Source organism: Giraffa tippelskirchi, chromosome 12 (assembly GCF_054371585.1).
Source record: "Giraffa tippelskirchi isolate mGirTip1 chromosome 12, T2T-mGirTip1v1.2.pri, whole genome shotgun sequence".
Taxonomy (NCBI): Eukaryota; Metazoa; Chordata; class Mammalia; order Artiodactyla; family Giraffidae; genus Giraffa; species Giraffa tippelskirchi.
In genome coordinates this window covers 3,100,346-3,112,526 of record NC_137286.1, presented here as the reverse complement: position 1 = coordinate 3,112,526, position 12,181 = coordinate 3,100,346, and the positions used below count along the sequence as shown (strand labels likewise).

The window sequence follows — 12,181 nt, the reverse complement described above, 5'->3', positions numbered from 1 at the left end:
GTTTGTAACATTTTCTTTCAAGGGCTTTCCTGATGCTTTATAAGCTTCTACTTCTGTGTGTTAAGAATTGGCCTTTGTTTCTACTCGAACATACACTTTTCTCATTCTCCTGTTGTCTGTTGCTACCACTTAGAAAAGAAGCCACTACCAAGCCTTATTCCTTGACGGTTTGTAGAGGAGGATATGAAACATTTCAAAGTCATGACTATTGTTAACTAAAAAAAAAAAAACACAACCTAAAAGTTGAGAATTTTTATTCAGTGGACTTGCTGAGGACTTAAGCCTGGGAGACAGTCTCAGATAACTCTGAGGGATCCTTCCAAAGAGGTGGGGGAGGAACCAGGATCTACAGGAGCTTTGAAAAAACAAACCTGGTTGTTGAACATCAAAAAGTGTGCTAATTAAAGAAGAAAAAAATCTCAAGTTAATGAATTTAGCACTTTTCTATCTGTGGGAAGATGCAAGAGTCTGGGCTTATTGAAATCACATTCCTTTGATTTGCACCTTAACTGTCTAGGGCCAGTGTCCCATGCTTTTCCATCCTGAACCCCCTCAGCCACCTGTTGAGGGCAGCCCACAGTGGCTGATGGCTTGATGCAGGGTAGCCTGTGTATCTCCACCCTCAGTTCCCTGAGGGTGCGCCCTGGGGTCAAGGAGAGGACAGCCCTGTGGCTGATGGCTGCAACCTCCTTTGTATACTGATATGGCAGGCAGCAGTCTCGGTCCACTCTGTGGACAGCGGTCAACACGTCCAGTGGGTGGTGAGCTCGCTGCAGCCAAACATTGGTTGTGGGAGAGCGGTGGTGGAGGAGGAGGTTTGGTGGCAGCAGGGAGCCCAGCTCCACCCCTGTATTTGCTATGTAAGCCTCTGGACAGAGCCCTAAGCCTCACATTCTGATCTTCAGTCAGTAGATAAGAATCCCAGATTCCCAGGGGTCCAGGCACCAGGCAATGCCCAGCGGAGCTCTGCTTCACACTGAGGGTCCGCTTCTGTTGTGTGGGTGGCTTTAAGCCCGCCTGTGCTTGTTTTGTCGAACGTCTGCCGGGTTGGGATGTGCTCCTTGGTGGTACGGGCCTTTCGTCACCGTCTTTGTTTTGTAGCCATTATTCCTAGTGCCTCCAGAAACCCAGCAATTACTAGCCGGGCAGCTCTGAGTCCCTCTGATCAGAGACTGACCTGTCTATCACGAATATTCTGCACAGTAGTTCTCAAACTTTTGGTCCCAGGACCCCTTTGCACTATACCTCTTAAAAAGAGGACTCCAGAGAGGTGGTGTTTTTATGGGTTAAGTTTTTGTATATTTTTGTGAAAATAAATATTACTGAGAATTCCCTAGTGATCCAGTGGTTAGGACTCCAGGCTCTCAATACCGAGGGCCCAGATCCAGCCCCTGGTTGGAAGATCTCACAAACTGCAAGGCAAGGCCAAAAACAAAACATGGAACATGGGACTTCCAGGTGGTCTAGTGGTTAAGACTCCTCGCTTCCATGCCGGAGGCCTGGGTTTGATCCCTGGTTGGGAAGCTAAGATCCCACATACCTTGCAGTGTGGCAGAAAAAAAAACCCAAAAAACTACTTCTACTTTCAAGACTAGCATCACTTTACATTTTTGCAAATCTATATCTGCCTTAATAGAAGACAGCTGGATTCTGCATTCAGTCTGTCATAATACATTGTTTTGGTTGGGGTATATCAAGAAAATGTGGCCTCACACAGACATGTGGTGGGAAATTAGGAGTGTTTTAATAGCCCTTCCAGAGAATTGTGTTATGTTCTTCTTTAATCACATCCCCAAATTAACTAACGGTAGTTTCTTTAAAGGTTGGTTACAACATGGAATCTGAAAGCATATGGATGAATTTTTGTTGCTCTGTTACAACGAAATCCATTGGTCTGTCCTGCACTTTGAAGGCCTCCTTGACTCATTTTGTGTGGTTTTGTAATTCTGTAATTTTGTGTGTTGGTCACTTGGAAAATATTGATGTACCAAGCGATGCAGATCTTCCAAATGTTGATACATTTAATTATATAATATAAAGCAAAACCAGCACCTTTGTTAATATCTCCATCATTCTGATGAGAAAGGTCTTGAGCTGTTGGGAATGTCAGGTTCACAGGAGTGGATACAGGTTTTTAGATTCTGATTTTCACTTGTGAACTTGAAGATCAAGTCTTATTATCAGCAACAAATACCCTCACTTATTTTTCTTGAAGTGACAGATACGCTTTATTCCATCTGAGAAAATGCCTGCCAAATACCCGAGTTTGAATAATTCTAGTATTTCAAGTAAAAATGTATCTTGTGGGTAAAAAACTTCGGCTCCCAGCTCATACAGTTGTCGGGGTGCTCCTCCTCAGAAGAGCCAGAGGACTTCAGCCTCAGCCGGAGAGCCGTGTGGAGGGCCAGTTTTTCATCACAGAATACAAAGACAGGTTTCCCCAGGGTCAAGATTTGTTGGGATTGTCATTTTCCTGCATCAAAGACCTTCCGAAGTGAAATTCACGTCTTTGCTGCACCTGCCCAGTGGCCGAGGACACCATGACAACTCCTGGAATTTGGTGCCTTGCTCGCCTTGGGGTCCCCCCCACCCCAAGCTTTCAGGAGCTCTACACACCAGCAGTATGAACCACTGCTCCGTGAGGAAGGCAGATAAAACCTCATATTATAATAAAAATGACTTTGACCTCGAGAGGTCCTAGGGGACCCTCAGGGACCGTGGGCCACACTTTGAGAATTGCTGCTCTCCAGGAAAACATTTTGTTAAGGTTTTCAGGGATCCCGTGTTTGTACTCTCACAGCGTGGGTTGCACCATGAGAACACTGCTCATGCACGTCAGGAATGGAGGGAAAGGCACGCGCAGAGAGCACTGTCCTGGTGTGGTGCTGACCCTGCTCACAGCACCGGTTGTGTCATTGTGTCTCACTGTGAGCGCTGTTCCCTGAACCCGTGAGAGGCAAGGTGTGAGCTGAGAGGCTGGAAGAAAATGTGAGGAGCCGTAGGAACTACAGACACGTTTATTCTCTCCTAGCTGGCACAGCAGACATAACATAACCGCACACGATCCTTCAGGGCTTTTCCAGGCGAAGCTTGTTAATACTTAACCAGAGCAAAAGCAGCCTGTGGCCAGCGCGTACCTGTGACGCACATGCACAGTCATTGTTTACAGAACGTGGAGTGAGAGGGCCTGACCGGTGCCATCTTGTTAATTTCCCTGCACCTTGGCATCCTGGTCATTTGTTCCCAGCTTTATTGAGGTTCTGATCATTTTTTAAAGACACAGGTGTTTCATGAGATTTGCAGAAAAGATGTATAAGGTTTTGCACAGTGAAAGTCGCTCAGACTCTTTGCGACCCCGTGGACTGTACAGTCCATGGAATTCTCCAGGCCAGAATACTGCAGTGGGCAGCCTTTCCCTTCTCTAGGGGATCTTCCCAACCCAGGGAGCGAACCCAGGTCTCCTGAATTGCAGGCGGATTCTTTATCAGCTGAGCCACAAGGGAAGCCCTTTGCACAGTACAATACAATGAATTTAATTCCATTACAAGCTAAGTTGAAAAACTGCAGTCTGTGTAAGTAAAAGTGGGAGGGAACTCTGGCTTAATGTCCATGATAGTGGAGGTAATGGAAATTCCCCCATCTCAGTCATGCTGGTGGTTACACACCAGTATGCATTTGTCGAAATTCGTAGAATCATATATCTAAAAAGGGTGACTTTTACTGTATGTAAATCTTACCAGTAAATTTGATGGCTCCTCCCTTTTTCCCTACAAAGGTCTATGACATTGCATCAATATTTCCTAAACAATTAAAGAAACAGGCTTTAGGAGAAGAGTGACTTACAGGAGCAGATATTTGACACAAAGACACATCATTTGTGTTAGCAATAAAGTGCCTTGCAGAGTTTACTTTGCTCTTTAACATACTTAATGCCATTTTCATTTCTTTCTAACCTGTCTCTTCTGACCCTTTCAGTAGGCCAGGATATAATGTCCCCAGAATTACTTTGAACTCTTTGTGGAGGAGATTGTGATATGAACTTTGATGGTTGTCACAGTAATTTTTTAGAAAGTCCCATTGTGTTCTGTTGGAATAAATAATGCACATGGTGCAGCATATTTCTGCTTAGATCTTTGTGGATTCTTCCTTCTTAGAACCATTTTGTAGGGAAAGAGCAAATTAGCCAGGATGGCGGTGGTCAGGCTCTCTCGCCCCACGGCCTCTTGCTCTCACCCCGTGAGTTGTAAATTCATGGTTGTGTAACAGCTGAGATCGTTTGTAGCACTGCGCACACCCAGTGACCTATATGAGCCCCATCTGAGACACTCAAAGGGGGGGCGAGTCGAGGTGTGTTGAGTTGCATCGTCGTCGTTGCTGTTGCATCAGCTGGTAGTGTGTGAAGCGTGTCCGCCTTGCTGCTGTGAATGAAGGGTGTCCGTGGCTCCTGTGGCTCCTCACATCTTCCAGCTTCCCCGCTCGTGCCTTGCCTACCCTGGGTCTAGCGAACAAGGAGGTACAGAGTGACACATGTCCTGAAAGCATTTTTAAAAAATGATACAGAAGTTTTAAGCGTTTCTTGGTAACCTTGCTGTGGCCTGACATAGATGGTAACCCTGACAAGTTTCTCACCAGTGAGGGCTTCTCCGGGTAGTATCATCACAGTGGGCTGACGCTGAATCTGGTGAGAATGAGAGCCTTCATTTACTGTAGACATTGGCCAAAATGCAGACCCAGGAGGGCCACAGGCCAGTCCTGGCAGCTGGGGGTCCCTGGAGCCTCCCCTTGGGCCTCACCCGCCTCTCCCCGCAGGGCGTCTGCCACTCGCAGCTGGTGCTGGAGGAGCCGGCCTCCGTCGTGCAGCTGGACTACAGCCAGAAGGTGCTGCTGGTCTCCACGCTGCGGAGAAGCCTGCTCTTCTACACTGAGGAGCGCGCGGTCAAGCAGATTGGGACACAGCCGAGGAAAAGGTGAGCTTCGCTGGGGTCATGGCGCATGCTGACGGGGCGCCAGGTGGGTCCCTATGCAGGCGTTTGCTCCTCGCAGGCCGCCACCTCCACAGCTCGGCTCAGAGGTCAGGGTCGGGTGGGCGTTCACGCCTTGCTCCCTCCATGTACCACACCATTCTGGAAGCAAGTGAACTCAGTGCTTCTGGCTGTGTCACCTGCTGAGGAGCCTAGTGAGGGGTGCGGTCAGGACGTGGGCTATAACTCGGGATGGGGTGCCCTGAAGAAGGGGGGCCAGGCCTGGAAGGCATCAGAGCTCCTGGCTGAGAGAGGACCCCTTCCGTGACCTGCTCCTGGTGGAAGAGCAGCTGCAGCAGGGTCGGTCCAGCCCCATCCCCGGTGGCTGGAGCTGGAGGAGCACCAGGGGAAGGGACGCTGCTGTCTGCAGAGGACGGGGTGGGGGACGGGAGCGGGGAGGGAGTGGGGAGGGTGGGGAGCAGACAGCCAAGAAGCCTGGGGGGTGGATGCGCGCGGGGCTGGTGGTGCCAGCCTCTGGTCCTCTCGGCGTCCGTTATGCTGTGTCCCGGGCTTTGCAGGGAGACAGTGCAAGTTTATTCCTTGTTCTGCTTGGCAGGACAGCCCACGGCTGTTCAGACAGTCACATCTCCCCTTCCGCTTCGCCTTTCCACGTTGAACGCCCCCTTAATTCCATCGACAGTTGGTCATCTTATAGTGATCATCTCTATATCGTCTCCCTTTTGGCTCCTGGGAAGCCCAGCAGGACCTGCCTCTCGGGCTTGGTGGTCCTGCAGACTTGGCCGGACTCTCCCTCTGCTGGGACCGCACTCTCCCCCTCACGTCTTGTCCTGGCTTGTCTGTCGGTGTCTCGCTGCATTGTGTCTTTTTGGAAGGAAGGTGGTGTGCAAAGAGAGACTTAAAAACCAATTACCTTCACACGGATTGTGTACCCAACAGTCTTTCCCTTCACACCTGGCCTTCTCACCTCCTGCGTGAAGCCTCAGCACCTCCGCATGAACCTCTCCTGGTGGGTCTGTGTAGCTGGGTGTTTGGGCACACTCTTGCACCAGGCACCATCTCGGGATGCAGAAACAGCTAAGTGAGTCCCCTTTCTGTTAGGGAGCTGTGTTAGAGACCCGGGGGACAACAGAGTGAACAGAAACACTTCTGACCTGTGTCCTGACAGCTTGTCTCTGTCACGTGCTGCGTTAGATCAAGGTTAGGAAAGGACACAACGATGACTGCCTCCTGGAGCTGCTGCTTCCGTCACCAGGCGTCGCACCGGGAGCTCAGTGGTGAGCCAGGCTCCGCCCTCGGAGATGCCAGTCTCGGCGTGGTCGGTGCTCGGAGGCAGCATCCGGGTGAAGGGTCGGGTGGGGCCAGTGGGTCAGCAGAGGCCTCTGGGGAGGAGATTCTGGGCTGAAGCCTCCAGTGTGTGAAGAGCCTTCCGGTCTCGGGAGCAGTAGGTGCCAAGGCCCAGTATTGGGCCTGGGCCTGGAATGTTCGAGGAGCCATAGGGGCACTGGGGCGGCTGTGGAGAGTGGGCGGGCGCTGGAAAGGAAGACCCGAGCCAGTCCTTGCCCCTGAGTTATTCCAGGCAGGACGAGAAGCCAGCGGGGGCTTTAGGCAGGAGGAGGGCGGCCTGAGAGCGCCTGGTTCTGCACAGCAAGGAGGTGGCTGCGGGAGTCCTGGGAGCAACGTGGAATCCACATGGGTCCCCAGCATGAAGAGGGGTGGGAGGAGGAGGGAAGGGTAATTTGGGGATGAAATCGATATAGGGGGCGAGAGGGAGAACAGAGTAAGGAAGGATTTCTGTGCCCTTGGCTAAAGCAACCGGATGGGGAGAGAAGCCCTTTAACTCAGACAGAAGACCTGGGTTAAGGTCTGGACGTCTGGATTCTCTCTTGGGCGTATTGTGTTCGAGATGCCTGTTAGATGGCTAAACAGGAATCCCCATCGGGAGTAACGTGCGCAGGTCGGCAGCTCGGAAAGGGGGACTCGGCCAGAAATGAAGATGAGGTCATCAGATGCAGGTGACACTGAGACCCCTAGCCTGGATGAGGTCACCTTGGGAGCATGTTTCCCATTCAGCCCTGGAGGATCCTTCCTATCTCCTCTGTGCCCGGTGCCCTTCGCAGCCTGGGGAAGACCACTCTGAGTGAGGAGCTCAAGAGCTCTGGTCTCCAGGAGCTCACCATCCTGTACGGGAGACTGACGTTAAATAAGCATGTTCTAGAATGTTCAGCAGTAATAATAAATGGGTAGAGCTTTGAGGATGTCTGTCTGGTGTGTTTTGCCTAGGCAGACTTGTCCCCACCCTCCTGTGTGGTGAGGTCTGAGCCGATTCCTGGGAGAGGGTGGGGGGAGCCGTGAGGACCCCTCAGAGGAGCGCAGTCCAGGTGTGGGGGCACAGAGGAGGGGCTGGGAGCCTATCCTGTAGGCTTCATGGGCCCCTCTTGGGGCTGAGTTACTCCAGCACCGTGAGAGTCACGAGCCGGCGTCGACTCTTGCTGCCGTGTGGAGGGGATGAGGGCAGCTGCCACAGAGGCCGCCAGGGTCCCGGGTGACCGAGGTGAGAGTTGGGCTCACACCCGGATAGGGTGGCAGGGATGCTTTGAAGGCAGAGCCGATGGGTTGGCTGGCTCTAGGGTGTGGGAGGAGGAGAGCCGTCGGAGGCAGTGGTCTGGGCAGTGGGTAGAGTGTCGCTGCAGGCAGGGCGCGGTCTTCCTCCGCAGCCATGCTGGGGTGGTGGATGGGGGGCGCGTGTGCGCTCCGGGCTGCAGGTGGCCGCAGCGGGGCCCTTGAGGGCCTTGAGACGGTGTTTAAAGCTCTGGGACCTGGGAGCTCACTGATGAGTGAGTGTCACTGGGAAAGGGAGGCCTTGAGCTCCAGTGCACTCCATCTGTACCTGCCAGAAAGAGCCGTGTTGCAGCCGCTGACTGGCCCCTAGCGGTGCGGCCAGCTGGGCCTCTGGCTCTGGCAGCATGGTGGCCAGGTACACCTGCCTTGTGGGGACTTCCCCTGGAGGTCTAGTGGTTAGGACTCCGATCTTCCACGGCAAGGGGTGAGGGTTCAATCCCTGGCCAGAGAACTAAGGTTCTACATGCCGTGCGGCCTGGCCAAAAAAACCCACCTCCGTTGTGGAGCGCAGGCCATGGTGTTGGGGGAGCTGAGGGAGGAGGGGTGGGCTGCACCCTGAGTGGGCGTGTGGGCCCGCGTGCATGCGTGTGTGCACGCGCGGAGACCAAGTGGGGGTGCAGGTCCCCGCCCTGAGCCCGGGAGGGCTGCAGCAGGGCCGGGTTGGCCCGTGGTGGACAGAGGATGTCCTGTCAGCGGGGAAGCTGGCCTGGGGACAGGTGCAGGGAGGGGTGGGTGATCCAGCCCGTCAACCTCCTCAGATTGAACGGAACAGCACGTATGTGTCTCCCAGAAGATCGCAGCGCCTAGCTGTCCCGGGACACACCGCACTCCATGTCCCGGCAGCAGGCCATCTTGGGTCGGCAGCACCCGCAGGCCGCGGTCGGGCCCGGGGGTGTGAGGGGTGGAGTGTGGAGCCTGGGCCCCCGCCCAGCCACGAAGCTCTGGGGCAGCGTAGCTGTCGTGCCCTCTGGTGCCTTTGGGCGTCCGGCAGTTGAGCCTGTCGTCCAGGCTGTGGCTTGTCTCGTTTCTGGCTCTCTGTGTTGCTCAGCGTTATTGTATATAAGTTAGAAGATCTGATTTATGGTTAGAATTTGATAACTGGAAACACTTCTTTCACGTTGGTGAGTCTCATAAAGGACATGAGGATATTTTTTAAAGTCATCGTTGATATTTCTAGAAACCAGCCCCACCAAAGTTGAGAAACTCGGTTGATTTATGATTTTAGAATCCTGCAGAGCTTTGACCTTGAAAGTTAGAGTTTTTGTGTCTGATTCAGAATGACATCAGCCAGTGCTGGAGAGTCACCCTGCGCGTGGGTGGTGGCTAAGTCGGGGTGGAGGGCCGTTTGCTCTGGGCAGTATGTAGCCAGTTACCCCTGGCTCAGCCGCCTTCTCCCAGCCTGGGGCTGACATGTTTCGGCAGTTCCTTGGAGCGGGGCCCCCGCCCTCCCTGCTCAGCTTGTCCTTCCCCAGAGGGTCACGGTCCGCTCGGTGTCCAAGGTCTAGCCTTCCACGCCCCAGACAAAGCGTGTTCCCTTTGTCTAGAGGCCTCGAGCAGCTCTCTGAGCCACGGAGGTGGCGCGTCTCTGGCACACGTCCGCTGCAGTGTGTTACATGGCAGGGCCGACTGTAACACTGCTTCTCACGTGGCGCGGGAGCTCACTAATGGTTAAAATGAAGGCTTTAGTCACCCCACCTGAAGTGACAGATTTTTAAGAGGACTTCCTAGTAGGAGGAAAATACTTAGACTTGGAAATTGGATCACCAAACAGAAATTGACAGGAAAGGCAGGAGGAAGAGGCTATGGGCTGTCCTGCTGGAACTCCTGTGGGCGTCTCTATTGGAGAACCTTTCCAGAACAAATCACCAAAGGCAGTAATCACCACGGTGCTGACCGTGGAGGTGTCCAGGAATGACCCATGGTGTCAGTTAGTCTGACGATCTTCACTTCAGAGTTGAATTGATATCGTGTCCTCCTTGAACCCTGTCCAGAGGGATGTAGTGAGATGCTGAACCGCAGAGAAGCACCCAGCTAAGTTCGCCTGCGTGGGGTGGGCCCTGGGATGCCACCCGGGGAGTCAGGTGCTGCCGTGCGGAGCGAGGGTGAGGTGGGGCCTGGCACCCGCAGGAGCGTGATGGGAGAGGCAGAGGCAGCTGAGCGTTCGGAGGGCCTGCCGGGTCACCAGCGTTGCTTGTCATCTTCATGGACTGTCATCCAACCTCACATCAACCTTTGAGGTGGGAGCTGTTACCCCTGGTTTACAGATGGGGAGACTGGAATCCACACCATGGAGTGAGTGTCAGGGCTGTGGGACTTCCCTGTGGTCCAGTGGCTAAGACTCTGCACTCCCGGTGAAGGGGGCCTGGGTTCAGTCCTTGGTCAGGGAACTAGATTCCGCGTGACACAGCCGAGAGTTTGAATGAAGATCAGAGATCCCACGTGCTGCAACTAAACCTGGCGCGGCCAAAGAAGTATTAAAAAAAAAAAGCCACAATTCCGTCTACTGTTCAGAATCGGAGAAGTACTTCTGATGGAGAATCAGAGGCCTTAGGGTTAAACTGAACTCTTACTGTTTGAACCCTGGGAGACTCCAGGGTTCGGCAGAGATGCGGAGCAGTGAGAACTCCCAGGTTGCTGATGGGAGTGGGGCTGGTGTAAACACAACAGGAAAAGTTTGAAATTGTCTTCCTGACCTGAATCTGGTCTTAATCAGCAACACGGCAGCCACCCGACAGTCCAGCAGGCCACTCTGAAATGTCCGTGACAAACTCTCAGACCTGTGTACTGGGAGGTTATGTGCAGACATGCCCATGGTGAGCACGATTCAAAACGAAAAAGTGGAAATAATTCAAATACCCACCAACCTGAGGGTGAATAAATCATGGAGTCCTGTATAGCAGTGAAAATGAATGAGCCACAGCGCTTTTGTCAACAAGGCTAAATCTCAGAATTATGAGGTTAAAAGCAAGTTGCAGAAGACTACAAATAGCATTGTACTTTGTAGTACAAATGAGAGACAAAATTGTCTGTACCAAGTATGTAGTGTTTAGGGGCACATCGGTGTGTGGTTAAAGTGTCGACAGAAGCGAGGGAGTAATAAACACAAAGTTCACCGTAGGACTCTCACCTGGGGCGCGGAGGGGCCGGGACCTCTGCGGCAGGAGGACATCAACAGTGCGGCTGTTGGCTTCATTTCCAAAGTTGAGGGACAGGTTCCTGGGTGTACGTTTTGTTATTTGTTTGTTTTAGATGTTTCATGCTACTAAAAATAGGAAAACAAAAAACCCACCACGCCTGAGGATCGGAATGGAGGTTGTGGGTTTCAGAGAAATTCTGAAAGGGCTGCCCCAATTCTGGGCCGAAAGCTCATTCCCTGGGGTGGTGGGCGAACACAGCAACTGCGGCAGGCGTTGGAAGGAACAGACTTTGAGAGCAGGGGGAATGCTTGGCCCTGGGCCTCTCTCCCTCTGCGTCCTCTCCTCTAGATCAGGAGTCCTGACTCCAGCCTCACGGGGCTGTGGTGAGGACTACACCAGCACGGAGTGTGTAACTGGGATGGGCGCTCTGCGGGGTGCAGACTTCTGAGGCTGCTGTAGGGGGTGCAGGCAGAGACCGTGTCCTCTGTGGGCTCCGGGGTGGACCGGCGGGTCACACAACCAAAACACACACTGTAGAAAAGGGTTTGAGCAAGAATCCGTCGTGTTTTGGCTTAGCCCAGAATTCTCATTAGACAGCACTTTGAAACAGTCCATGTCTCTTTCTTTCTTCCCTCCTTTTTCCCTTGTTATTTCAGCACTGGGAAATTTGGTGCCTGCTTTATACCAGGACTCTGTAAGCAAAGCGATCTAACCTTGTACGCGTCCCGGCCTGGGCTCCGGCTGTGGAAGGCCGACATCCACGGGACTGTCCAGGCCACGTTTATCTTAAAAGACGTCTTCGCCGGAGGAGTCAAGCCTTTCGAGCTTTACCCACGCCTGGACTCCGCCAACCAGGGAGGGTGCAGCTCACCTGAGAAACACTTGGGGCTTGTGTCATGTTTCTTCCAAGAAGGCTGGGTGTTGAGTTGGAATGAATATAGTATTTACCTCCTGGACACCATCAACCAGGTGAGCAAAGTGATGATACCGCACTTTTGGGTCTAGAGGCAGGAGGGTGTGTACAGGCCTCCTGCTTCCTCTCTCAGAGGGTGAGACAGCGTGGCTCCTGTGCTTTGCCTTTCCATTGAGCTAGTCATGCAAACCAGGTGAAGGTTTGATTGTTTTTGTAGATTTGAAAAAATACTTGGTTTAAATATTTGTAGTCCTATCCCCTGCTAAGAAAGTATGTGTGTTTTATTTAAGCAGAAAAGTAAATTTGTTCTTTATAATTTCTTTGGATCATGTGTTTTGTTTTATGGCTACCAAATTACCGTGAGCGTAATGAACTGAGATCAAAAGTCAAGCATTAACAGAAAGAGTGAGACAGGGACTCAGTCCCCAAGGTTTCCCCAGAGTGAGGCTAAGCAAGGCAGGGGCCCTTCCTCTAGCTTTCTTTCTACCCTCTTCTTGTACCCTTGTTTCTCCTCCCAAGTGGAGCCACAT

The 12,181-nt window shown here is 52.5% G+C and overlaps 1 protein-coding gene across 19 annotated transcripts in view; it reads left to right on the top strand.

The window, feature by feature from the left end:
• The window catches only part of TECPR2 (tectonin beta-propeller repeat containing 2), a 99,888-nt gene that overhangs the window by 31,141 nt on the left and 56,566 nt on the right, over positions 1–12,181 (top strand). For all 19 annotated transcript variants that reach the window (XM_081548719.1, XM_081548729.1, XM_081548728.1 and 16 more), the window contains 2 exons: positions 4,810–4,967; positions 11,395–11,707. In XM_081548719.1, the coding sequence (XP_081404845.1) occupies positions 4,810–4,967; positions 11,395–11,707 (471 nt within the window). The remainder of the gene's footprint in view (positions 1–4,809; positions 4,968–11,394; positions 11,708–12,181) is intronic.